The sequence below is a fragment of the Natator depressus genome, chromosome 11, assembly GCF_965152275.1.
Source record: "Natator depressus isolate rNatDep1 chromosome 11, rNatDep2.hap1, whole genome shotgun sequence".
In the NCBI taxonomy this organism is placed as follows: domain Eukaryota; kingdom Metazoa; phylum Chordata; order Testudines; family Cheloniidae; genus Natator; species Natator depressus.
The window spans coordinates 38149549-38175134 of NC_134244.1; the positions used below are offsets into that span (position 1 = coordinate 38149549).

Here is a 25586-nt window from a genome sequence, read left to right on the forward strand (position 1 = left end):
CTATCGCTGTAATGTACACAGGACCTAACCTAGGCTACAAAATTTGAATCCACATTTGGAACCTAACTTCCCCAAAGCTCAAGGGTGTATGAGTCTTCAGTTCTGGTTCAACTCACTAAAAACAAATCACCAGGGGTCTCTGGAGACAGCTGTACACTTAGTGAACAGTTTTTATGAATCAGTGCCTGTTTCACAGCTGGACCTGAAACCTGGCAAATTTTATAGAGTTGATGTTGTTATATCCATTTCACAAATGAAGAAATTGAGGTACAAAGAAGTTAAGTGACCTGTCCAAGGTCACAGCAAGTCAGTGGTATAACTGGCTAGATAATTCACATGTCCTGGCTTCAGGACTCCTGCTTTAACCACTGAAGCACCCTCCTCCCAGTTTGTATTTCTAATTCAAGAATGCTTTATCAGTCATGGAAAAGCTATATACATTCCCCCTCCAAATCAGAATGACATATTAAAGGAAAATAGGACTGAGTCAGTGGTTCCATTTGCAGTTGGACTATTCACTCTACCTGCATCACACTCTGTGGTGCTGCCTTCTATAAAACGAGCCCCTTGTGGACAAGAGCAAGTGTATCCCCCTGGTCTCAGCAAGCAGAGATGGCTGCAGACATCTTTACAAGGATTAGGCACTGAAATGCAGATATAATAGAGGTTAACTGGAGAAGCATTCTAGCAGCATTTCTGAGACATAAGCAGGGGGGTTTCCACCTGTCAGCAAAGTAGCTCATGATTGTTACAGTAATAAATTCTAAACCGAGTGCTTTTTCTACATGTAAGACAACCAAGATGGCTTATAAATATTGTATTTTACATTAAAGTCTTCTGTCTTCTTTTACATTCATTATAAGGGCTAAATACAGCTTTCGAGCCAAGTGCACAAAGAGGTGAAGGAACAGAACATCTCCATTGTCTGAGCACCATGAAGCATGCCTACTAAAGGTACATCTACACTGTCAGCTTCTTTCCACCAGCTCCCTGCTGCTGGAGCCCTTCCCTGCTGCAGTGAAAGACTCCAGCAGCAGGGAAAGGCTCTGGCACAGGAGAGGCAGTGGGAAAACACTTGGCCAGCTCCCCATTGCTGGAGCCTTTCCCTGCTGCCTCCCCCTTCCCAGAGCCTTTCCTTGCCACTTTCTGCTGCTGGAGTCTTTCACATGTAGCTACACATCGTAATGTGGATGCACTTTGCGTTTCACTGTGGCATGTAGCTACACGTACACTACACACCACCATAGTGCAGACAAAGCCTTCTGGGAAGAGCATGTTAGAGTAGTATGAACTGCTCCTGGGCAGCCCTGCCATTACAGGAGAGTTAAGACAGAGGTGGTCTATACTGGAGGCAGTAACAAGTTGCCTGCACTTTGTGCTTTTGGAGTACAAATATAAATTATTGTTGCCTCCTGTGTAGAAGCTGTAGGAGGGGGGAAATGGACTCAGCCATAATTTTGTGCTAAATGACTGCAAAAGAGAAATGTACTGTTCTTCTGTATTTAAACCCTGCTTTATTTTATATGTTCCCCTCTCTCTATCTCTCTCTATATTTAATACACTTGTCAATCCCAGTTCCATCCTTATGCTTTCAAAAATACGTACTTTTCAATGTGCTTAGAGATCTGTCTATTCCCAGGCTAATACTAAGCTTTCTGAAGGCATTGTTGTGGATTTGGGATAGTAGTTTCCAGATAACAGGGAACAGAACACCCGAGACTGGTGATTACCTGACTGATTGTATCTATGCTGATGATAGATGCGCACTTGAGTGAGCCAAGGGTTTACAGTCAGCACTTTCACCTTTTCTCCATTTCCAAATTTATCTTCCTTCCAGACTTCACCTCTTTCCTTAGAAATCCAATATAAATGGCCTTCAAAGACATCAAGGCTGTACGGACTGCTGACTTCTCAAAGGAACAAAATTATCATCAGTTAGCAAAGAATCCCTAGCAGTATCGATGAGCCAACTATTCTTCTTCTTGAATCAAGTATTTTATTCATTAACCACTTGCATTTGTATTGATGGAAATGCGTGACTGAAAAGAGCAGGCCACTGTTCCTGCAAATTGATAACAACACACGTAAAACAACAATTATCCATCCAGTTTGTGCCATGTTCTGTCTGTTTTGCTCATGCAAGTTAATCGCAGTGGACCTAATTCTCAACCACCTTGCAGTCATTTACATGCATGCAAAGTGAATGGAAAACACTACCAAGTTTGGTTCTTAATAAGGTGCCTAATTGGGAGCTGAGCGTTTTTGAAAATCTGGCCCCAATTGTGAGATCTGAGTACTTGAAAATCTGGCCCTAAGTTCACATTAATTTTTTAGACCAGAAATATATACAACATTCATGTTAATTTCCTACCTCCGTGTAATACAGTGGTTCTGTCTGTTCCATCAGGTCTCATGGATTCAATAATATTTTCTTTAGAATCACTCCAGTACAGCCTGTCATTGTTGAGATAATCAATAGAAAGGCCTGTGGGCCAGCCAAGGTCTTCAGAAACCAGCATTTGCCTTTGCTGTCCATCCATCCAGGCACATTCAATCTTTGGCTGCCTCCCCCAGTCAGTCCAGTACATAAGCCTACAAGAGTATAACTAGAATTTAAAATGACTTAGAATTCGGTGGTTGGGATTGTTTTCTTTGGCATCATCCAATAACTAAGTCATAGGACTCATCAAAGAGTATGTTGTGTAACTCCTGATCTGCAGACTGGGATCAGGAAAAACACACACAGAGCTCAACAGATGAGCAAATTTTTATAAAAGAATAAAATGGAAAATAAACGTCAAAGGAGAGTTTCTGCATCTTGGCACTCAGGTGGAGAAGGGACAGTTGCAGAGGCAATTCTAACAGGGTCATTCAGGAAAAAGAGTTATCAGCAGCTTCCTTTGGGTGCTATCCTCAGTTCATGTAACTCAATACAGCTCCTTTGGCTTCAATGGACCTACCCTAATTTTGACTTTAAGGGGTCCACGTATGGGCTAGACACAACTTTGCCCTAGTGCAGCTGAACAGGGGCTAGTGACTCTCCCTATTTCTGTGCATCCATGTTAGGGTTGCCCAGATTACAGCTCTGGGCACAGATGGGGCTGAGTGCCTGGTGCTATCCCCTGTGAGCACGGGGTTATGGAAGGGATGGGAAGGAATGAGGAGTGGATGGAGATAGGGCTCCACCATCCAGCCCAGTAGCAGAGCTGGTCAAGCACAAAAGAGGTAAGCTGCATCCAAAAAGGGGAGAAGTAACTTGAAGAGAAGAGCTGGGGAGGAATTGTGCTTTGCTGGATCAGCCATAGGATGAGTCTTGTGTGATGCTGAATACAAAATGGGGACTGGTTAGGCCAAAACAAATAATTAAAAAAGAAAAATGATGATGTTTCTTTAGTTCTTGTAGTCTGAATAAATGGAAAGATATCCCCACAGCTTTTTCTGTCTCTTGAGTAATGATAATATGATAGGCAGGAGGAGTTGTAGGAAAGACATCTTTAATAGGTATGTTAAGGAGCCAGCATCTACAGTTTGAGACACAACAGTTTGAACCCTGAGCCCCTGTTGTAACACCAAACCAGACCCTTCCTGAAATCTGGCCTTGAAATAGATTCCCTTATTTAAAAATCCCCTGCAGCCAGTATATGGACAGAAATTTGTATGGACATCAACAGCAACACATAGCCTTAGTCTTTTCAGCTATTGAGGTAAAAGCTCTCCTATAGCTTATTGTTGTGTTCTGTCTTGCTTGCTGCATGCTATTTCACAGAACTCCTTCAGGTCCTGAAATGCTTACCCAAGCTTGGGATTCACAACAATAGCTGCTGGTTGATCCAGTAGAGAGGAAATAAGCCACTTCCTGTACCGTCCATCTAGCTTTGCTACTTCTATTCGATTTGTCCCAGCATCAGTCCAGTAAAGATGCCTGAATTATATTAAACACAATTAAAATGCTGTAAAAGGTTAAGATGTTATAACTGGGGATAGGGCTGAGAAAATCTGCTTATCTTTTAATAAGTTTCTTGTTGTTTTTCCTGTAGCACTCAGTATTCAAATGAAAAACAAAACCTGGCACATTAAAAAACATTGGGACCCTGTAAAATCACATTAATTTAATACCTATATAACTAATATAGGAATACTGCACTGATTGCATTGTAGAACTCCCAGGATGCCTCGCCACAGAAACCTCACTGTTGAATTTAGGTGCAGCTTGTTGCAGAATTCAGCAGACCTTACCTATAAGGTTAACTAGGTTTCTCTTTGCGCAGAAGTTTCTGCAGCTGGCCTCGTTTCCTGTCAAATAACCTTGATAAAAGTCCTACTGTGAGGCTTTATTATTACTTTTAGGCACTGCAGGTAACTAATGAGCATCTTCACAGATGCCATAGTCTTCTGGGAACAGAAAGCTGATTCATTAAAACTGAAAAATTAATTTACATTTGAATTAATCTGGTAACTCTTGTGAGTGCATCTGTTTGGATTGCTGGGGCCACAGCTCCATTCTGTATTTTTATCTTTTAACAAAAAACATTTTCAGAAACAAGGTTGTTATAAATTTTTAAGTATCATACCTGATGTAAAAGTTTTCTGATCCTATGTGCAGAGCACTGTTTGCTCTTCCTTGGATTTTGCTAATCTTTATTGTAATACCTTTGTTAATCTTCTTAGCTGTCTCAAAGAAGATCATATATTAAACAAAATAATATTTAGCACTTGTACCATGCCTCTTCTCTGAACCAATGTAGCCTCATTACCACCTTGTGAGCATAAGGAAGTACTGTTTTTCCTTAGGGCTTTCAATTAATCACAGTTAACTCACGCATTTAACTCAAAAAAAGTAATCACGATTAAAAAAATTAAAATTAAAAACAATAGATTACCAATTGAAATATATTAAATATTTTTGGATGTTCTTCTACATTTTCAAATATATTGATTTCAATTACAACACAGAATACAAAATGTACAGTGTACACTTTTTGCACTGTAAAAATGATGGAACAAAAGAAATAGTATCTTTCAATTCACCTCATATAAGTACTGTAGTGCAATCTTTTTATTGTGAAAGTGCAACTTACAAATACAGATTTCTTTTTGTTACATAACTGCACTCAAAAAAACAAAACAATGTAAAACTGTAGAGCCTATAAGTCCATTCAGTCCTACTTCTTGTTCAGCCAATTGCTAAGACAAACAAGTTTGTTTACATTTACGCTTCTTATTTACAATGTCACCTGAACGTGAGAACAGGTGTTTGCATGGCACTTTTGTAGCCGGCACTGCAAGGTATTTACGTGCCAGATATGTTAAACATTCATATGCCCCTTCCTGCTTCGGCCACCATTCCAGAGGACATGCTTCCATGCTGATGGCACTCGTTAAAAGAATAATGCGTTAATTAAATTTGTGACTGAACACCTTGGGGGAGAATTATATGTCTCCTGCTGTGTTTTACCTGCATTCTGCCATATATTTCATGTTATTGCAGTATCAGATGATGACCCAACACATGTTGTTCGTTTTAAGAACACTTTCATTGCAGATTTGACAAAACACAAAGAAGGTACCAATGTGAGATTTCTAAAGATAGCTACAGCACTCAACCCAAGGTTTAAGAATCTGAAGTGCCTTCCAAAATCTGAGAGGGATGAGGTGTGGAGCATGCTTTCAGAAGCCTTAAAAGAGCAACAGTGATGCAAAAACTACAGAACCAATCCACCAAAAAAGAAAATCAACCTTCTAATGGTGGCATCTGACTCAGGTGATGAAAATGAACATGAGCCGGTCTGCATTGCTTTGGATCGTTATCAAGCAGAACCCGCCATCGGCATGGATGTATGTCCTCTGGAATGGTGCTTGAAGCATAAAGGGACATATGAATCTTTAGCGCATCTGGCACGTAAATATCTTGCAACACCGGCTATAACAGTGCCATGCAAACACCTGTTGTCACTTTCAGATGACATTATAAACAAGAAGGAGGCAGCATTATCTCCAGCAAATGTAAACAAACTTGTTCGTCTGAGCGACTGGCTGAACAAGAAGTAGGACTGAGTGGACTTGTAGGCGCTAGAGTTTTACATTGTTTTATTTTTGAGTGCAGTTTTTTTAACATAATTCTATATTTGTAAGTTCAACTTTCATGATAAAGAGATTGCACTACATTATTTGTACGAGGTGAATTGAAAAATATTATTTCTTTTGTTTTTTACAGAGCAACTATTTGTAATAAAAATAATAATATAAAAGTGAGCACTGTACACTTTGTATTCTGTGTGGTAATTGAAATCAGTATATCTGAAAATGTAGAAAACATCCAAAAATATTTAAATAAGCTGTATTCTATTATTCTTTAATGGTGCGATTAATCACGTGATTAATCGCGATTAATTTTTTTAATCACTTGACAGCCCTATCATTCCTATTTCACAGATGGGGAAACAGAGGCACAAAGACGTGACCCCTGTCTCACTGTATAGATCCTGTGGTAGGTCTGCAGTGTAGTCTGAGGTGTGAGTACAGCTCAGGTAGGCACCCTCACACAAGCTTTAATTTAGCTAGCGCAGCTAAAAACAGCAGTGAAGAATGTGGCGGCCCACACCACAGCACTGGCTAGCAAGGTGAGTACTTAACCAGGGTTCCAGGTGGACTTGTGCAGCGTACCCCACATCTTCAATGCTATTTTTAGTCAGGCTAGCTAGATCAAAGCTAGCACAGGTATACATGCCTAAACTGCAATCACACCTCCAGCTGAGTGTAGAAATACCCTAAGTATACACTGAGCGGTTTTTTATTTAAATCTCTCACCATTGCTCTAGTACTAATACAAATCCATTGCCAGTAATAGCAGAATTGCCAGGATAGACAGGCTGCTGGTGTGTTCACCACTATGTTGCCTGTACCTGCTCACAACTGTGGAGATATTGACACATAAATGCAGGCAGCCCCCACTGCCTTCAGAGATAACCTTGGTTTTTGGGTTGATCTGCCATGGGTAACGTAGACAGTAAGAGAACATGAAGGCTGACAGTGTAAATCTAAGGCTTTCAACACAGAGGTTTTCTCCAATGTTATCACACAGCCGTGGTGGAAGAAAAGAGATAACTTTTCCCCTCAGCCATTGAGTCAAAACCAACAGATCTTTTCAGGGTAGTAAATCACGTCATCCCACCAGATTGTCTTCGCCCTGCCCTGGTAACCAGCACAATATATGATGAGGAGCTGCCAACCTATTTCACAGAGCATATTACCCAATCCAGGAGGCAGAGCAACAGGAGCCACCCATCAAGCCCACAACTAGAAACATCTGTCTCCTTTCCCCAGTCATTCACACAAGAGGCTCTGAAGAACTACAGGAAGTCTGACTCAACACTGGTAACTCAGACCCAACAAGATAAAAAGGGCTGTCTCCAACTATGCTCATCCACTACCAATATCCAGGTCTCCTCCCAGTCAGGTTTCAGGCTAGCACATGCAAATAGAAACAACATTAGTCATGCTGATGGATGACCTTCCACCACCCATAATGGGAAAGCAGTGAGATGGCCGAGTTCCTTCCTTTCAGGCCATGAACTCAGAGCTGTAATGAGCAATTCTTCCTCACTTTACCAGACTGCTCACTATGTTGTGCTTCTATCACCACATCTTGACTGAACCACAAGGAAAAACTATGAAACTTAACAGTCTTAAATGTCCACACTACTCAGATGAATAACTCAGCACAATAATTTCACTCACTTCCAAGACAGACACTCAACTATCTCAGCGCCTCGGTGAGATCAGCCAGTAGGTGAAAGGCAGCTGACTGACGCTAAAACTAAGCAAGGCGGCGGTGATGCCAGAGGGTAGAGGGAAACATTTTACAGAGATAATCACTGCCATGCTATCTCCCACCATTAAGGGAGTCTGTCTTCAGACAAGCTGATTCATTGGCTGGGAGTTGCTTTCGGACTCCTCACTGTTTGTGCATGCTGAAATAGCTACTGCGGCCAAAAATGCTTTATTCCCATTGTAGATAGCAAGAGGCTGTGTCCCCTACTGACCTGGTCACTGTGACTTCTGTCACCCCCAGGTTGGAGAATGGCAACTCCCTGTATTTGGAATGATTGCACCATCCTTAAAACACTTCAGCTGGTCCAATATGCAACAGCCCATCTCAAAAATGAATCTTGCTACTGAGAACACACTGTGCCCCACTCACGATATTTGATCTCCGCAGAACACTGGGACATTTTAAGATTTCTGCCTACACCCATAAGGCACTCCATGGCGTTAGATCAAGCTATCTAAAACAACACCTCCTATTCAGGGACCACAGCCTCCTTCAATTGTTCCATCCCACAAGAACAACAAAAGGGTCAGCTCATAATCTCATAACAGCAGAGGGGCCAAGCTTCCTCCACATCTGGCGCAAGGCCAAGGAATTCTCTTCCAGAGGAGCAACAATGACCACAGACCACCTCACCATCAGGGTTAAGTGAAAAACTAAATTCTCTAGCCCAATAACTGAAGTAAGAAAAGGAAACGCTTTCACACACACTTAACATTCTAGTACCCTCAGATAATTCGAGTCTATGTTCAACTCTTGCTTTTGTTCTGTTCTGGGTGGCATTCAGACACTCTGGTGATATGAACCAGGTAAGAACCTAGACAGATAGAACACAGACAGACAGAAAGGGGGTTGGGAGCCTCCTCCCTTTGCAGAAGCCACAGGGCAAGTTCTTTCACAAGTTCTTAATTTAATGCTAGGGAAAATGTTCAGCAAACATAATGGCCAGTGCACCGTAATCCAAACGAGGCATGACTGATCTGCCAGTTGGGGAGTATGTGCAGTGCCCAGGCAGCTAGCTAGAACATATGATGCAATCAGCAACAGGTGTTAGATTGAGGCACATGTTGCTTCTGATCAAAGAAGCAAAGTGCAAAGAAAAGTGCATTCATCTGGGCCACCTTGAGACTTCCCATCTCCAGCTCGAGGACGGCTTGTGCAGGATGCAAGACTAGCACCATATTTCTCACGTCTCCTGCATGCCTGTCTAAGATAAAGGACTGGATTTCACATGTCTAACCGGTGATCAATATCTCAGACTCTCACCATATTCACGTGTGTACAATTCCTAACTTTTCTGTTTACTCACCTCCCAACCCAGTCCACAGCTAGACCATCAGGTTTAACTATGTATCTCAGATTCAAGTCAACTTCCTTCACAGGATTGTTTCCACTGCCATCAAATGTGGGGAGATAAGCACGTTTGATGGATCCAAACTCAGAGCCATGTCCCAAAATGCTGTAGTATACAATACCTACAAAAAATTCAAAAATCATTTTCATTGTGAAGTCATTTGAAATGTTTACTCATTTTTGGAAGATCCTACCCCTATTGAGATAACTATGGTATATGAGATACCAATTTAACATATTTCTATTTGTGTGAGAATCTCATGTTAGCCCTCAATGAAAATGAAAAATATAGGAAAATTTGCACAAAGTCTAAAATCATCAGTCTAAAATATACAGTTTGGATAAGACATGCAGCTGAAGTCATTAAAGAGCCCATGCCACATTTTGCAAGAGTCAGTGCCTTACCTCTCATGTCTATTTCATTGTACAGGACAGGCAGGATCCTGGGAGCCCATACACGGGCTACACATGGCAGAGGATGAGTTCATTGGTAGGGTGACATATGACAGAACATAAGGATCCACCAGCCTTTTCCCCCTTAGGGTTGAGTGGTGGAGGAGAGACACATGACCGCAAACTACTGCAGTCCTGAAGCCCTGTTGAGATTAGAAGAGTGCAGGAACTAGCTGTGGCCAGCCCTGAAGTTGGGGGTGCCAGGGTGAGGGGCTTCTTGCACCCTCCTACGCTTGCACACATAGTAAGGGCCAGCCACAACCTTGTCATAAAAGTCACAATGTCCTTGGGTAAGAAATGAAAGGGAAAGAAAGAGACCACAGAACAAAACAAAACTCACTGACTAGATGTAGTAAAAGAACTGACAGGGTGTGAGAGGATAGGTCTGAGGGAGGCATATAGCTGAAGGACACATCCACTCCACCAGAACTGCTAACTAATCTAGTTTGACTGTAAATTAAAAAGGAAAATTAACCTCCAAAACTAACACTAGTTCTGAAACAAATAATGCATTGTTAAGTATGAAAGCTTCAAATATACTCACTCAGGCCTATTCCCTCAGGATTCCAGTCATAGTCTATAGCTTGGATGTGCTCCTGGTTATCAATGTAGTCAGAGTACTGCTGTGATGAGATATTGTATCTCCGAATTCGCACATTGTCTGGCAGGAGTAACAATGGGGGGTTACCTAGAACGCAACAATAGATTTTACTTCTCTGAATTCAATCGTACTCTCACAAGAGAAGCAGGTGAAAATTACCGATGGTCAAACCTAAATTAAAGTTTTATAGGTTACATTTGGATAAGAACCTGAAAGAAAAAAAATACTTACTTGGACAATCATCTGAACTACCCAGCCCTTTTGGGTCTGCAAAACTGGTGTCAGATCCTACAGTTGCTTACTACCAAGCTTGGTGTTAACTACCATCACTAGTCCTGTTGACGTCAATGCACTCACTTACCATAATAAGCACTAAGCCTAGTAGTAAGTGTTTGTAGGTTCAGGCCTTTGGACTGGAAACCGTGAAAACTGTTTTTTTAATAAGTTTTCTTACACACCTTGGCTTTTCAGCTTTTAAAAATTCTTACTGCAAACAGGCCGGGTGCCTTGCTTCCTCTTTGTAAGGCGATGTTATTTAACTCAATACACCACAACTTTGTCACTTAGCCTTTAAAAGCTCGAAGTATCTTTTTATACACAGCATAACCCCGCTTCAATCACCATATATTATTACTGTTCCATTGTCAGCCCTCTTTTCTGTTTTCTCCAGCTCTTTGTTTTTCATTTTCTGAACCAAATCAGAATCTACCTACTCAATGACTGTCACACATTACGGCCACTGACATTAACCTAAGAGACAGAACTAATGATTGGAGTTATAAATGAGCTGTTATAAATCCTCTTGTTTGTGTTCATCAGTCCATGAACAATAAACGGTGATCTGTCAGCAAACTGTCTTTGATTTGCACCACTTCAATACACTGTCTTCTTCTGATACATTACTTAGGGGGTGGGAGCTAACGGGCAGCTGCCTTTTGCTGATAACCTACAGCACAGACAGTCTTTTGTTTTCAGGAAATCTGGATGAAGGGGAGAGGAGGGCAGGCACCCAACATATTTTAGAGTATTTATCACATCAGATACCTGCAAGAAGTGGGTATTATTTTAATTCTTACAAATGGAAGCAGAGAGGGAGTATTTACATTCCTGCACAAAGATGTACAAGGTTACAAGGATGTACAGAATCTAATGCTGCACAAAAAGATTTTTGTTTTTCCCCCCCTTTATAACGGAGACGCCTACATTCATTAAAGTTATTACAGTTAGCTTGCTTTTCACAGGTGGCAATCAGTCAGGCTGTCAGTTAAACATACCATTGGCAGCACACTGTTTTCCCTGTTGATCACCCATGGACCTAAAGCCATCAGCACAGAAACATTCATAACTTCCTTTGGAATTTTTACAGTCCTGGGGGCAGGTTCCAAAGATCTCACACTCATTGATATCTAAACACAAATGGAGAGAGAAAATATCTCAGGTTTAATTGTTTCCTTAGCTGAACTAGTCACATTTATAATTTTGACGTTCTGATTTGGGGCAACTAGTGGGGAGGAACACAAAGGGGGCACCAGCCAAAGGGGGGCAATGGTTTCACCATGTGACACCCCACATGATTCCTCCCTGCCCCACCCCCAGCCTGGGGCCCCCAGGCTCTCCCCATCCTGTCCCTTCCCCATCCCACGTTACCTGGTGGAGGGGGGCTCTGTCCCACTGCGCTGCACCACGCTGGCAGCGTCCCCTCCCAGGCAGCGTGGCCAGAGGCTGTCTGGGACTTGGGAGAGTGCTGCCGTCCCCATCCCAGCACATGACCTGGCGGGGGCGGGGGGCTCTGTCCCACTGCGCTGAGCTGCTGCACTGCGCCAGGCAGCATTCGCCGCCTACAGTGTGGCCGGAAGAGCGTGAACAACCAGGACTCACTGCCAACACCATCCCAAAAGAGGAAGCTGTGTGTGGCAGGTAGAAAAGTGTGGAGTGGCCCCAGCCCACCCACTCAAACAGATACACCCAAATCCTGGCGTAAATACTGGGGGACATCTGCTGCTCCTGAGGGGGAGGGCCTTTGCTGCTGCTCTGGTGGGTGGAGAGGAAAGGGCCCCATGCCTCTGTGGGAAAGGACACCACCATTCCCACTCCAAGGGGTGGGGAAGGCTTCAGAGCAGGGGCGAGGCCATATGGGGATGAAGCCACAGGGGTCCTCATGTCAGGGTGTGCCTAGGGCCTTAGATTGCTCTAATCTGGCCTTGCACATGTCAAGATACCCAGGATGTGAAATGTTCTGCTCTGTAAAGGGATTCTAAACATAACATCACAGGCTCCCATGTTTATTCTGTCTCAGTTATTTCCAGATCCAGTGTGCTTGCTTTACTAACGTTTGTACTGTCAGTCTGGGATCTGAGAGTCCAGCTAGGTTCTTTCCACAGAGCACATCGTCACCAGCATTAAAGCTTCTGTGGGCTATATGCTGCCCTCAGCAACACTTCAGTGTACATCTGTGCAAACCCCACTTCTTAGAATTCAGTAAACAATTCTCTAGACTGAGAGCTGACGGATTAGAATCCAGCTCACTCTCTCTTAGATGTGCCTGGTTCTATGGCCCTAGCTAGAGTAAGAAGCAATACAAATGTATTTTCATCTTTAAAGAGAGCATATATTATACTAGCTGCACAGGAAACAGCTGTTGAGCAACAGTGTAGAACTGCACTGTAAGCAAGTCAGTGAATTTCTCAGAGCGGAAGCTTTGATTCTAATCTAAATATAGACAGTGGTAACTCAGATATGATCTAGCCTTAAGTCAGTGGAAAGGCTCCCCTTTATTTCAGTGCAGCTGGATCAAGCCATAAAACTCTAATTCAGCAAATAAGAATGTGCTTACCTTTAAACATCTGAGTACTCCCATTAAAGTCAAGGGAGCTACTCACATGCTTAAAATTAAACATAGGTTAAAGTTCTTTGCTGAACTAGGGCCTAAATTCTGGGAGAGAAAATATATTTCAGAAGCCAAATCTGTGTCATACAAGGTCCAGTGAAGTGCAAAAATCCTCTTTACATGCAATAATGAATAGTTACATTTAAATTATTGTAACAAAACCAAATTGAACATCTTTCATGGAGAAGATTAATAGAATATTGAAAATACCATCGCAGGAGTTCCGGTTCAGCTCACTGGCATTGTACCCTGGCCTACAGGAACAGATAAAGCCTCCTTCACTTAAGTTGGTACAGTTATGTTCACAGATATTTTCAGCACAAGTTCGTCCTGTTCCTGAGTCTGAAAAGAATGTAAATCATTATTATTAGAAAAGCATAAACCATACTGAGAGCTACAATTTCTATTATTTTCTCTTATTTGTAAACAATTTTCAAATATTAAGTTGGCCTTCTCCTTCTTTCCTCCTTGGAAAAAACTTTCAGCAGACATGAAGGGCTTTCAGGGATTTCCCTGGCCATGGTACTACTTACTAATTACAGGGAGGTCAGGAAACTCTCAGGCAGGATCATTTCTTTGGCTATGAATCCATGACATTGCCATACTGAATGACCTCATTACCCACCCAGCCTCACCCAGCACTAAGGGGAATGACATAAAATATTGGACGCCAGTTCAAAGCAGCTGCAACTATTCCAGGGATTTGGATAGGTTGACAGCCCCACTACAACCATCACCTCCCTCCCATCTCACAACCAAAACAGAATGCTTGCTAAATTCCTTTTACACATGATATAGACCTATGTCAGCTATACCTTGGAATTAGGGTAGGCACCTAATTCATGTAAGGCCTGACCCAACCTTTATTGAAGTCAGTGAACTCCATTTACTGTAGTGGCCTTTGGATCAGGCCTCATATGGGAAGAAGCAAGGGACCTCTGACCCAGGGACCTCTGGTGCCAACTGGCAGAGGACACAAAGAGGATGCATGGGGTTTTACAGAGATCCCCTGGGTCAGGTATCTGCATAATGATTCACTAAAGGGTGGCTATGAGGTCTCTATTGAGAGCCAGCAGTCCGCTGTTCGTCATAATCACTGCAAAATGTATGCTCATATAATAATTAAAAGCTATATAATTATACTGGAAATTATGATCCTAAAGCCCTGAAGTTAAAGGCAGGTCACCAGGATTTGAATGCCTTGGACAGGTTCCTTTCAGGTAGGGGCTAGCAGACACGTATCTCTGTCTGGTCATGAGTGTATTGTGCATTGTATGTATCACCTTGAAGACCTGTTTGCATTACTGAGCCTGATGCTAATGAACAGATTATGAAATCACAAGAGAAGAAAGCTGCAGTAAAATACAAAAACAGCAGAGGGGTATCCTGTTTACGAGTGAAGACAATGGATTTTGGGGGTATAACTAGGAGTCCTGAAGTGCACCTGGATCCTTCACCAAGAAGACAAACTGTCAGCATGTTCTGTCTTATGAAAGGAGGGTCACAGCCAGCCTGACTGGAAAACTCCACAAAGACTTTGGGTGAGCTAAACTTCATTAGATAGGAGAGTACCTTGTTATTTAAGTGTAGGCTCTATAACACGTTATGATTTTAATTTAGATGTAACTACTTGTTTCCAGTACTCTTACATGGTACTTCTCTTATCTCTAGTCTTTGTTAAAGAAACTTACACTTGTTTTCACTATAAACATATCTAATGTGCTGTGTATAAATGAAGCAGTGATCTATGGCGATACTGGTAAGCTGAGGTGCACTGCATTTACAAAAATTACTCTGACACTTAGAAAATACAGCAAGTAGATCTATAACATATAAGTAGAAACAATTAAATAACAAATGTGTATTGACACAGGATGAGGAAGGATGCAGATTTATGCCCAGAATATTATTTCACTAACTCAGTTAACTGTTTCTGTCCTACAACTATATATCAATGCTAATTACAATAATTATACACACTTACCTTTATATTACATACGTATTACACACACACACACACACAGTGTCTTTGCATTCATATTTAAAATTTATACCTGCAATTAAAGTTAGACACCTTTTACTCCCATCACAAAACAAAAGATATTTGTCATCCTGATTAGGCTTATAGAACTATTTAGTGTTATTTATTCTCTCTCTGTTTAATGCTGATGTTTGAAGCTGGAAAGGATCCAAACGCCATCAGTTTGGTTTGAGCTCATGTCTGCCCATGAACAGTACAGGGCTGAAAGCCATCAAATTGTCTGATTTGCACCATTTCACATCCTTTTTATACTTTTACATTTTCATCAGGTCACATCATTATTTTCCACTACTCAAAGTCCACTGGGATGGATATGAAATAGAGATGCAAGCCACCTCAGAAAAGAGTATGCTAACAGTTTGTGAGTTATTTGTGATATGCGAACATACTAGGTTTTAATCCCCAGTACATCATTTGGCACATTTTCACCTGAAGCCATAAACACCTGACAAACTGAAATCACAAGTGCATACTCAAATTATGAATCTAAGCTGTCTATTGCAGTCAAAATGCTTTATTCAGGTGGACTTCTCTAGGATCTCTCTGCACTCCCTATCACACACACATATTTTACTCAAAGTTTCCACATTGCAGTGACTCTCCTGATTGGTGTCAAGTATCAGAGGGGTAGCCATGTTAGTCTGGATCTGTAAAAGTGGCAAAGAGTCCTGTGGCACCTCATCTTGTGAAAAACTGTTAACAACACTGATGACTGGAGGTGACTTCAGTCTGAACACTGGCCAATAGGGTGCTGGTGTGAGATGAGTTGTTCACTTTCTCCAGAGATGGGTACTAAGCTGGTGTAAATCATGCTAGCTCTATTGACTTCTGAGGAGCTATGACAATTTACGCCAGTTCAGGGTCTGCTCTAGCCTCCACAGCCTCCCATTTTAGAACAAGACCAAATTGCTTCTTGTGAAGCACAAGACTCTTAGCCTAAACTTGCACAGCTCAGGATACTGAGCTTCTTAGTTTGCAAATGTCAATGTTTTGGAAAGATATGCGGAGGATGGTAAGATAACAGGAGCAGAGAGCAGTTCCAATTTATTATATTTTAGCTCTAGTCAATACTATACGTTTATTATTTCTGTTTCAAAAACTGTTTTTATTTCAGTTCTACTGATTACTACTATACCGCGTAACAACAACATTGCTACTTACTGCAGCCTATTTCATCAAAATGGTCTCCACAGTCATCATAATTGTCGCATACGTAATGTAGAGGAATGCAGTTTCCATTACCACATTTGAATTCTTCAGCCATACAAGGTCTTGGGGTAGGTTCTCGACCTACAATTCAAAAGACACACGCTACTGTCACCTATGAAGCCTCCCAACATCCACAAGTTAGGCATTATTCCTTTCACAGAGGAAGGAAGTTAGGCACAAAGAGGTTTAATAACTTGATCACGTGAGTCAGGAAGTCTGTGGCATAGCTGGGAATAGAACCCAGGTCTGCTAATTCCCAGTCATGTGCCTCAACTCAAAAACCAGACTTCCTCCTTCTACAGAGATACAAGGACTATTTCATAAACACTTTTTGTTACATATTTTCTACTCAACAGTGGATTCAACTTCTTGCTTTGGCAGGGCTATTTAATATCTTTTATCTCTATATTTTATACTTTAACTCCAGTCTTTGATATTTTATTTAGTTGAGACCATTCTAGCATATACAATATGCTATTACGATTACATGACATTGGGTAATTTAAAAAGTCAGTAAATAATAAACATTCTTACGTTTGGGGCCAAATTCTGCTATGAAACGTGCACATGCAGTTCCCATTGAGTCAATGGGTACTGTGAATATATCTGGGAGCAGAACTTTGCACTGTATAATAAAGATATATAATAGAATGTATCTATTATTCCAGGTGCTAATTCTCGAATGCTATCACTGGTTCTTCATGGGCAGAATCATGTGCAGAGCCCCAGTGAAATTAGTGTGGCTCCATGTGAGTGCAGGGGTCTACCCATGCAGAACTAGTTGCAGCATCAAGGCCTAAACACTTAAGATCCTCATACGTATTATTCAGGGTCCAATATTGTTGAGTCATGCATAACTATGGTCAGAATTCAGAGACAACCATGTTCAAAACAACTTCAACAACATTTGCCATCCTGACCATTATTGAATTGCCAATTCTTTCTTCTTCATTATTTTAAACAGACTATACCATAACATTATAATTTGATATTTTTTTTCAGACTATACTAATTTATCAGCATGCTTATGGTATATGGTGGGCATACAATTGCTGGGGGAGGGGCTTGTTACACATTAAACCTATACTTGCAGCTATATGCTGCAAATATTCTGCGCTATAATAACCACAGTTCAAATCATTTCCTGCTGAACATTAGTTTTAAAATATTTGTTTCATTTTGTCATTCAATGTGGGTGTTTTTTATTATTATTAAATATTACAAATACTTTACACTGATGGAAGTCCAAGTCTAGGATTACTAGAAAATGTATCTACTGATTACTGAATAAAATTGGCTGTACATGTGTAAACGTACAGTGCTCCTCTTTCTCATCGCTTCTATCTCCACAGTCATCCTCCTGGTTGCACAGCTCGTGACTGTAGATACAGCGATTATTTTCACAGCGGAAACGGAATGGTGGTTCACAGGGAATATCCACTGAAATGAAATAGATCAAATAAGCAAGTATGATGCAAACACTTATTGCATACAATCCATCAAATCAATACATCACTTTTTTTGGTTACCATGTGCCTCTATTTTAAAAAGCACTAGTCTTCCAGGCCAAAAGTATACATATTCTTCAGTCACAGCATTGAATTAGGTTTGTCAAAAGATAACCTAAAATCTGTGTTTCTAACATAGTGATAATCGACTTTCTTGAAAAAGGTAGTCTGTACTCCAGACAGCAAACATTCACCACTACTGCAGGGAATGCAATGCCGTAGTTACCATGCTAGTTTGTGCTCTATATCTTTCTAGACAACAGCAGAAATCATTTATAGAAAAGACCATCCAATTTAGAAATGCAATTGTCGTGGCTGCCTCAACTGTATGTAACGTATGTTTTTCATAGGTATTGGTCAACATTTCCAAACTTGAGTGCCTAAAGTTAGGACCCATGATCCATATTTAAGGACATGCCCTGACTCTAATGGGAGTTGAGGATGCTAGTCAGCACCATTGAAAATCAGACCCTTATATCACTAAATTTCAGTTAAGGGTCCTAACTTTAGGCACCCAATTTTGAAAATGCTGACTGTTATTCATATTTCTAATTGCTACAGGGATTGTCTCTCATCATTTGACTTCTCCCCTCTCTTACAGCTGCATATTTAGATGCCTGCAAAGCAATTAATGAGCTACAAAATCACAAGAGAGAGTATGAAGTGAATTTAAAGATGCTTCTTGTGAAACAACACTTTCTCGGTGTTTATCTTTATCAAAACGCATCAGAATCTCCAGTCAAAAGAACATATTTATGATTTAGCTCTTACTTCTGTACCACTAATGATTGTCATTATATAGTTTTACTAATGGAGTCAACATTGTTCATTTTTATTTCATTTTTCTCTCTTACAGCAAAGGTGAAGTTCTTCATCAGATTCATCTCCACAGTCATTGTCACCATCACATTTCCAATATGGCTGGATACAGACATGGTTTTTACACTCAAACAACATAGGTGGACAGTATGTACCATTAGGATAGCGTGTTGCTGGTGAAAAGAAATTTAATTTTTAGTATAAACAAGTTAGCTTGGTCTGAAATAATATTCAGGCATTTTGTAGGTCATTATTTCTTCCGCACCCTCTTCTCTACAGGAGAAGAGGGCTAAAAGTTTGCAGGGGTAGCAGACTGCAAGGACTGAGGGCCACTGGCTAACTACGTTGATTAATTTAGATTAAGATTTTACAAAGCTAAATAATACTCTAAAGTTACTGCCAGAGGCCTTAGAACCACAATACAGTGATGTGAGTTTTACTGGCACTGTTTGCGTTTATCACCGGCAATCCATTAATATAATCTACACAAATTTCATACCAGCACCCCCAGCGAATGGTCAGGTAATTAACCAGATAATTAATTATTAATGTATTCACATTTATAAAGTGTCCATCCAATTACGTGGATCCTATACAAAATTTGAAAATAAACACAACTCAAAAGATCCAGAGACCATATATGGAACTCCCCCTCCTACACCTCACACACACAACCACCGTCCAAATCATTTCCCTTTCATCAGCTTCTACAGCCCATCAGTTGCTTTCTAAGCAAACTTCTTTCCCTTTCTCTGAACTAAAAACAGGGGAAATATGTGATTTTCAGCATGCCACAAAGATTGTCTAATCCAGCCTCTGTTGGACCAAATATGCTGGGAAATAAACTCCAGAATATAGGACCCATCATTGAAAATGTCCTGAGTCTTCCCCTTCCCACTTAATCCATGGTTTCTAGCTCAACTGCCTGGAAGGATGATCACAACTGCTATGACAGCAACACGAGAAGAATGGCATCATCCCAGGTACCAAGGCTACAAACTATTTGGGCTCTATAGATGAAAACCAGCACCTTAAACTTCACCTAGGAATCATCTAGCAGCCAGTGTCGCTCTATCAATGCACAGGTGTGAAATGCCCCCCAAAAAACATTGCTTAATGAGGAAGCAGTCACATTCTGCGTAAGCTGCAACTCCCAAATGGTCTTAAAACGTAGCCCAGTGTAGAGATCAGGGGCACAATCCAGACCAGAGGTGACAACAAGGGAAACAAAGTGTTTTCCTGTTTTCATTTATAGTGGGGGGAAGGAAAGAGGAATGAGACCATCTACAGCCCTGTGCACATTATAAAATCAGCCATGTTAGCCTGTTACAGTACAGTAGGCCTTGAAATGTTTAAAAAGCCATTCTGTCTTGCAGTGTAGCTGGGACAGAACAAAATCCTCACACTGTGCTAGACCATCCTTGCAAAGAGCAGGGCTTCTTGGGCATCACTCTCTCCAGCAGGTTTACTCTTTTAATCTATTTATAATTTGCCAGTGGAATACCTGAGAACCCATTAGTATATTGAAAAGTAGCTCTATGTATTACATTTTTCCTGAATTATTACTGAAGTCATTTGAGTTGCAGGTGTTCAGTACCACTCAGGGTTTTGTCTATTGTATTAAACAGACAATAAAGACTAAGTTTCTGTAAAATTAAAGTGTGTCTTATGTGCTGTTCTTCCCCCATAAGTTTCCACCACACGCTTTAAACTCACGACAAGTCGCTTCATCAGAGAAATCAAGACAGTCTGCACTTCCATCACATCTGAAGCGTTCTGCAACACAATGCCCACTGCTACATTGGAAATATCCAGGATGACATGTCCTCAGCTCTAAAAAGATTCCAAAATGATTAGTGAAATGTCTTCACGTGAAAAACAAGATCAAAGTGGATATTTTTCATGTACAGAAGATACCATGAAAAACTGGGCATTCACCATCCACACTATCTAAATGTAAGATAGTATTTGTGGCATATCCTGTTCTAAATAAAGGTAAACAATGTAGTGCAGTAAAGGTTGCTTCACTAATGCTACTTGATGTAAAATATGGTTTTGCAGAATGATTTCAAACCTGCACAAACCTTAGTTTCTAATATGATGAAATGACACCCAAACGTCAATACGCACCACAGTCACGTTCATCTGAATTGTCTTCACAGTCATCGTCATGGTCACAAACCCACCGAGAAGGAATGCAACGCAAATTATCACAACGGTATTCACTTTCCGTGCATTCGCGAGGGCCTTCAATTTAAAAGACAAGTGAAAACAACATGTGAAGTCACTCAACTGTAACTCTAAACATCCAAGCCTGTCTCATTAAAATAGGCAAAATGATTGCTGGGTGAGATGTGAGACAATCATTAAAATGGCAAGTTGATATTTCTGCATACAGATTATGTGATATTAAACACTTCATGTCTCTCTGTGGGTTAACTCATCTCAAATTTGTTTTGTTATAACATTATCCAAGAGTGATTTTTATCTTGAGGAAATTACATCTCCTAATCAGAAAATAATAAATTCAGTTTGGGCTTGATCCTACACTCTTTACTCAGAGAAATGTTTTTACACACACACACACACACACACACACACTAAAAAGTGCAGGATTTGAGCCCTTAAGCCCTAGTGGAAATCAGGACTAATACTTTCACATACATTATAACATTCTTCTTGATAACTGGATTTACTAACATTTATTTCTGTACAATACAGAGATTATTCTTAACACTTCATTCCAAATGACTCAGCAGCAATAATACAGACTGCATAGTGGAATAACTGAACTCTTGCAATTAAGAACAACATGCCTCATTTTCAGAAGAAATGGGAGGCTATAAGTGAAAAGCAAGGAATACTAAAATATCATGAGAGTGGAGTGACAACTCACTGCAGTTGTTCTCATCAGACCCATCTCCACAGTCATTATCTCCATCACACTTCCAGCGCAGCGGGATGCACCGGTGATTATCACAGCGGAAATCTCCCAAAGGATTGCAAGTCATCTCCTCTGCAAAGCACACAATTTGTCACCAAGACAATAAGCCAGCATACATTATCATACTCTTGAATATGCTTTGGACAGGGTAGAGAGATGCTTAGAGTAGGGTAGGATGCTTTGGATAGGGTAGAGTACCCAGAGGGTTGTAGTAGATGGAATTTTCCATACCATAAACTGGGTCAAGTAATTTAGGGAAAGCAGTTTGGAAACATCCCATCAAGTAATGATATAGGATTGGGAGGGGAATGCTCAGGCAGAGACTTTGCACTTTCAGTAATTTACAGTAATTTTCTGGACATATCCATCTTCTAGAAAGGGAGACTGCTACTCCAACACAAGGATTGCAGAGTCAGGGAGTCCTAAAACAACCCCCCTTTCCTACTTGTGCAGAAACAACAGCTCTACTGTCCCTCAGAGGAGAAAAGTATAAAACAACCAGCATCTATAGAAACAAATATTACCTGGAGAATAAATGATTTGGTGCAAGAAAAATGGTCAGGCTCTGTGTATATCGGTATGTATCTAATGACTCTCAGAGTGGCACACGCTTTTACTGACAAACAGCCAGAGCTGAAAGCCATATGGCACACTGTAGGCCAGACTGTCACACCCTGTTTTTCCTGAGTTATTCTGATTTAGATGTTGTGAACTCATGGCCTGCAAACTTAGTTTGTAGCATTTTAAAAGGTTTCAGAACAACTCTTGCAGCATCATAAATCCTCAACATTGGTGATTTTGGTACAGTGTATCCCCAATTGAGCACTGGAAGTAGCTTTGAAGATATGCAAAAAGAATACTGAATGACAGCTTTCATATGAAAAAGACTTCAGTGTAAGCTCAAAAGCTTGTCTCTCACACCAAAAAGAAGTTGGTCCAATATAAGATACTACCTCACCCACCTTGTCTCACTAACATCCTGAGACCAACACAGCTTTCATGTGTGTTCCTAAATGTAAGATTTGGAAGCAGGAAAATATATTTTCCTCTGTTTTATTCAGTGATAAGCACAGAATCAACATTCAATAATGAATAGTACAATAATAGTCATAATCTAGCTTTCAGGGGTTATAGGCTGTGAGCTACACGACCTACAGCGAATTGTTATCCACAGAATTTTCCACCACACAAATGGATATCAGTGAAGTCAACTGACAGAAAATGAAAGAAGTACAAGCATATGAATTGTCACTGAGAAGACTTCCATGAGGGTTTTATAGGTTGGAGAAATATTCGCAGCATAACATCATTTCAGAAAAAAGCTTTTCCCTACACCTACCACAGCCTTGTTCATCACTGTTGTCTCTGCAGTCATCATACCCATTGCATACTGCCCACAGTGGAATACAGCGGTAATTGGTTCTACAGCTGAATTCGGTGTGGTTATCACACCGATAGGCAGGACCCACTAAAACACAAGAGAGAGTTGTCAAAGAACATTGTATTACTTCTGTATGCGCATGACTTAAACATCTGATTTCTGTTTTATGGTGCACTACTTCCATTAAAAGGAGTCAACGACTGAAAAAAAAATCTGTCAGATCATATAGCCCATCTCCCTGCTGGTGCACAATGGAGTCCTATTATACCGTTACCAGCATTTTGTCCGCTCTATTTTTATGCTAAGTGACTGGGTATCTACCACTTTGCTTGGGCAATTCCAATTAGTCACCGTCAGGAAGTTTTTCTTGATAATCAGACTAACTTTCCCCTTTCTTAATTTCACCTCATTTCAGAGTTATACCTCCTCCTTGCCATCCTAAATAATTTTTCTCCTTCCTTGATGACTATTCTACAAATATTTAACTTTTATCATGTCCTCCTCTGGGGCTAGATTGAGCCATTCGGCTCAGCCCTCTGTAAAGGATGGTAAGTAGCTGTGCCAACCCAGGAAACACAGCAGGAGGGAACTTGGCTTCCCTACTCCTGGAGCCCTTTACTGTGGCAAGGAAAGGCTCTAGGGGGCAGGCAGTGTGGAAGGGCTCTGGCAGCTCTCCACTGGCAGAGCCCTTCCCCACTGCCTCCCCCTTGCCAGAATCTTTCCCCACTGCCAGAGCTTTCCAGTGTGGTGGGCTCCAGCAGCGGGACACTACACTGCTAAAAATAACAGTGTAGACAGAGACACTGTTAGGGCATGTAGAGAGCCATGTAGGATATACACCTTATGGTTCTGGTATGTCTCTACTCTGTTTGCCTAAGGCTATACCTCACCATCTACATCACTATTTATATCCATGCTAGCTGGGTGCGCAGTGTCTGTACTTTACACGCTGCCTTAAGTGTTGACCTACTTAAGTATATAGCTCAAAACTGCACTGGCCTTTTCAGTTGTCACATTGCATGCAAACTCCCTGTCGATCTGCTAACTATTATCACTCGTAGGTCACATTACTGCTTTCCAGCTTTCAGACTGCTGCTGTTCAGATTATTTTATTCCAGTTGTATTAGCTTGCATTTCTCCAAGCTAAATTTCATTTTGTTGCTTTCTATATCTGTATCTAATCTTTCTAGGTGCTTTTTTATTATTTCTCTGACATTTCAGATGCCCACAACTCCTCCCTATTTAGTAAAAAGAAAAGGAGTACTTGTGGCACCTTAGAGACTAACCAATTTATTTGAGCATAAGCTTTCGTGAGCTACAGCTGTAGCTCACGAAAGCTTATGCTCAAATAAATTGGTTAGTCTCTAAGGTGCCACAAGTACTCCCTATTTAGTAGCATTTGTAAATTTCATTAATATGTTGTTTACTCACTTCCAGATCATTAAATGAATATAAATGAAAATCAGGCCTAGCACAGATCTCTGTAGTACCCCACTCGATAGCTCCCCTCAACTTAACACTTTGTGGTTTATGATAACCCTTTATTCGCAAACTGTCAGACTTTTTTTTACCCACATGACTGTGTTCATATCTAAGTCAATTAGATTTAAATTTGAAAGTAAGAGATTTATGAGCAACTGTATTAAAAGATTCATGAAAATCCAAGTGTATTATGTCTGTCGCTTTTCCTTCATCTGCTAACTTGACCAGTCTGGCAAGACCTAATCAAATTTGCCTGGCTATATCTGTTCTTTATAAACCCATCCTCTTTGGGTTCTGAGTTTGTTACAAACCCCATGATTGGTTCAAAAACCTTGTAGATATTTAGTGACTTTTTTCCCCTTCAGAATTTGTTGCTTGGTATCTCATGAGACTCTCTTACCAAGTCACAAAGTGCTGTGTTGCAGTGCCAGTTACCTACTGCAGTTTAGCAGTCAATTTGTAGGATTCATATCTCCTCAAAAGCAAACCTCTTGAAAATTAAGCAATGCTGTTCACTCTGCCTATCATGCTATAATATAGACAGCTGCCATTGATTTAGTGCTTACTGCATTCGTGGAACGGTTCGTCAGAGTGATCACCACAATCATCATCCACATCACATTTCCAGGACTGAGGGATGCAGCGGCCATTGTCACATTTAAACTGGCCTGGAGAGCAGGTCCTACTGGCACAGTGAGAGCTATCCTCATCTGAGTTATCCCCACAGTCATCTTCTTTATCACACTGCCAGGCTTCTGGGATACACCGTTTGTTGGCACACTGCCACTGATGTGTCTCACACTGGTGATTAGCTAAAAGAATACACATTTTTATTAGGCTGTTGAAGCTTATAGGAAAGACTGAGCCCTTCAGTGTTACGGGAATTGAATCTGTCATCACTGCATATTAAAGAAATGCTGGTAACTCAATCTGAGTTTAGAATTTACTTGTCCAGTTCAGATACTGACTTCTAATCCTGGATGGCTGTGGCCCACAGGCTGCTTTCATCCAGTTCTCAAAGGCTGAACAATACAACAGAGAGCCTTTGGGGAGAAGAAAGACATCCAGAGTTGTCATTGC

At 40.9% G+C, this 25586-nt stretch overlaps 1 protein-coding gene across 3 annotated transcripts in view; it reads right to left on the minus strand.

Annotated features, from left to right (window-relative positions):
- LRP2 (LDL receptor related protein 2) overlaps nucleotides 1-25586 on the minus strand; it is a 177741-nt gene that overhangs the window by 17784 nt on the left and 134371 nt on the right. For 2 of the 3 annotated variants that reach the window (XM_074967509.1, XM_074967507.1), the window contains exons 56-71: nucleotides 25073-25318; nucleotides 22983-23111; nucleotides 21596-21715; nucleotides 20830-20946; nucleotides 20416-20532; nucleotides 18735-18872; nucleotides 17690-17812; nucleotides 16325-16453; nucleotides 13333-13464; nucleotides 11510-11641; nucleotides 10179-10322; nucleotides 9138-9303; nucleotides 3794-3922; nucleotides 2372-2592; nucleotides 1731-1910; nucleotides 525-644 (exon numbers count right to left, since the gene is read on the minus strand). In XM_074967509.1, coding sequence (XP_074823610.1) covers nucleotides 525-644; nucleotides 1731-1910; nucleotides 2372-2592; nucleotides 3794-3922; nucleotides 9138-9303; nucleotides 10179-10322; nucleotides 11510-11641; nucleotides 13333-13464; nucleotides 16325-16453; nucleotides 17690-17812; nucleotides 18735-18872; nucleotides 20416-20532; nucleotides 20830-20946; nucleotides 21596-21715; nucleotides 22983-23111; nucleotides 25073-25318 — 2343 coding nt within the window. The remainder of the gene's footprint in view (nucleotides 1-524; nucleotides 645-1730; nucleotides 1911-2371; nucleotides 2593-3793; nucleotides 3923-9137; nucleotides 9304-10178; nucleotides 10323-11509; nucleotides 11642-13332; nucleotides 13465-16324; nucleotides 16454-17689; nucleotides 17813-18734; nucleotides 18873-20415; nucleotides 20533-20829; nucleotides 20947-21595; nucleotides 21716-22982; nucleotides 23112-25072; nucleotides 25319-25586) is intronic. The other variant, XM_074967508.1, reaches the window with a different exon arrangement.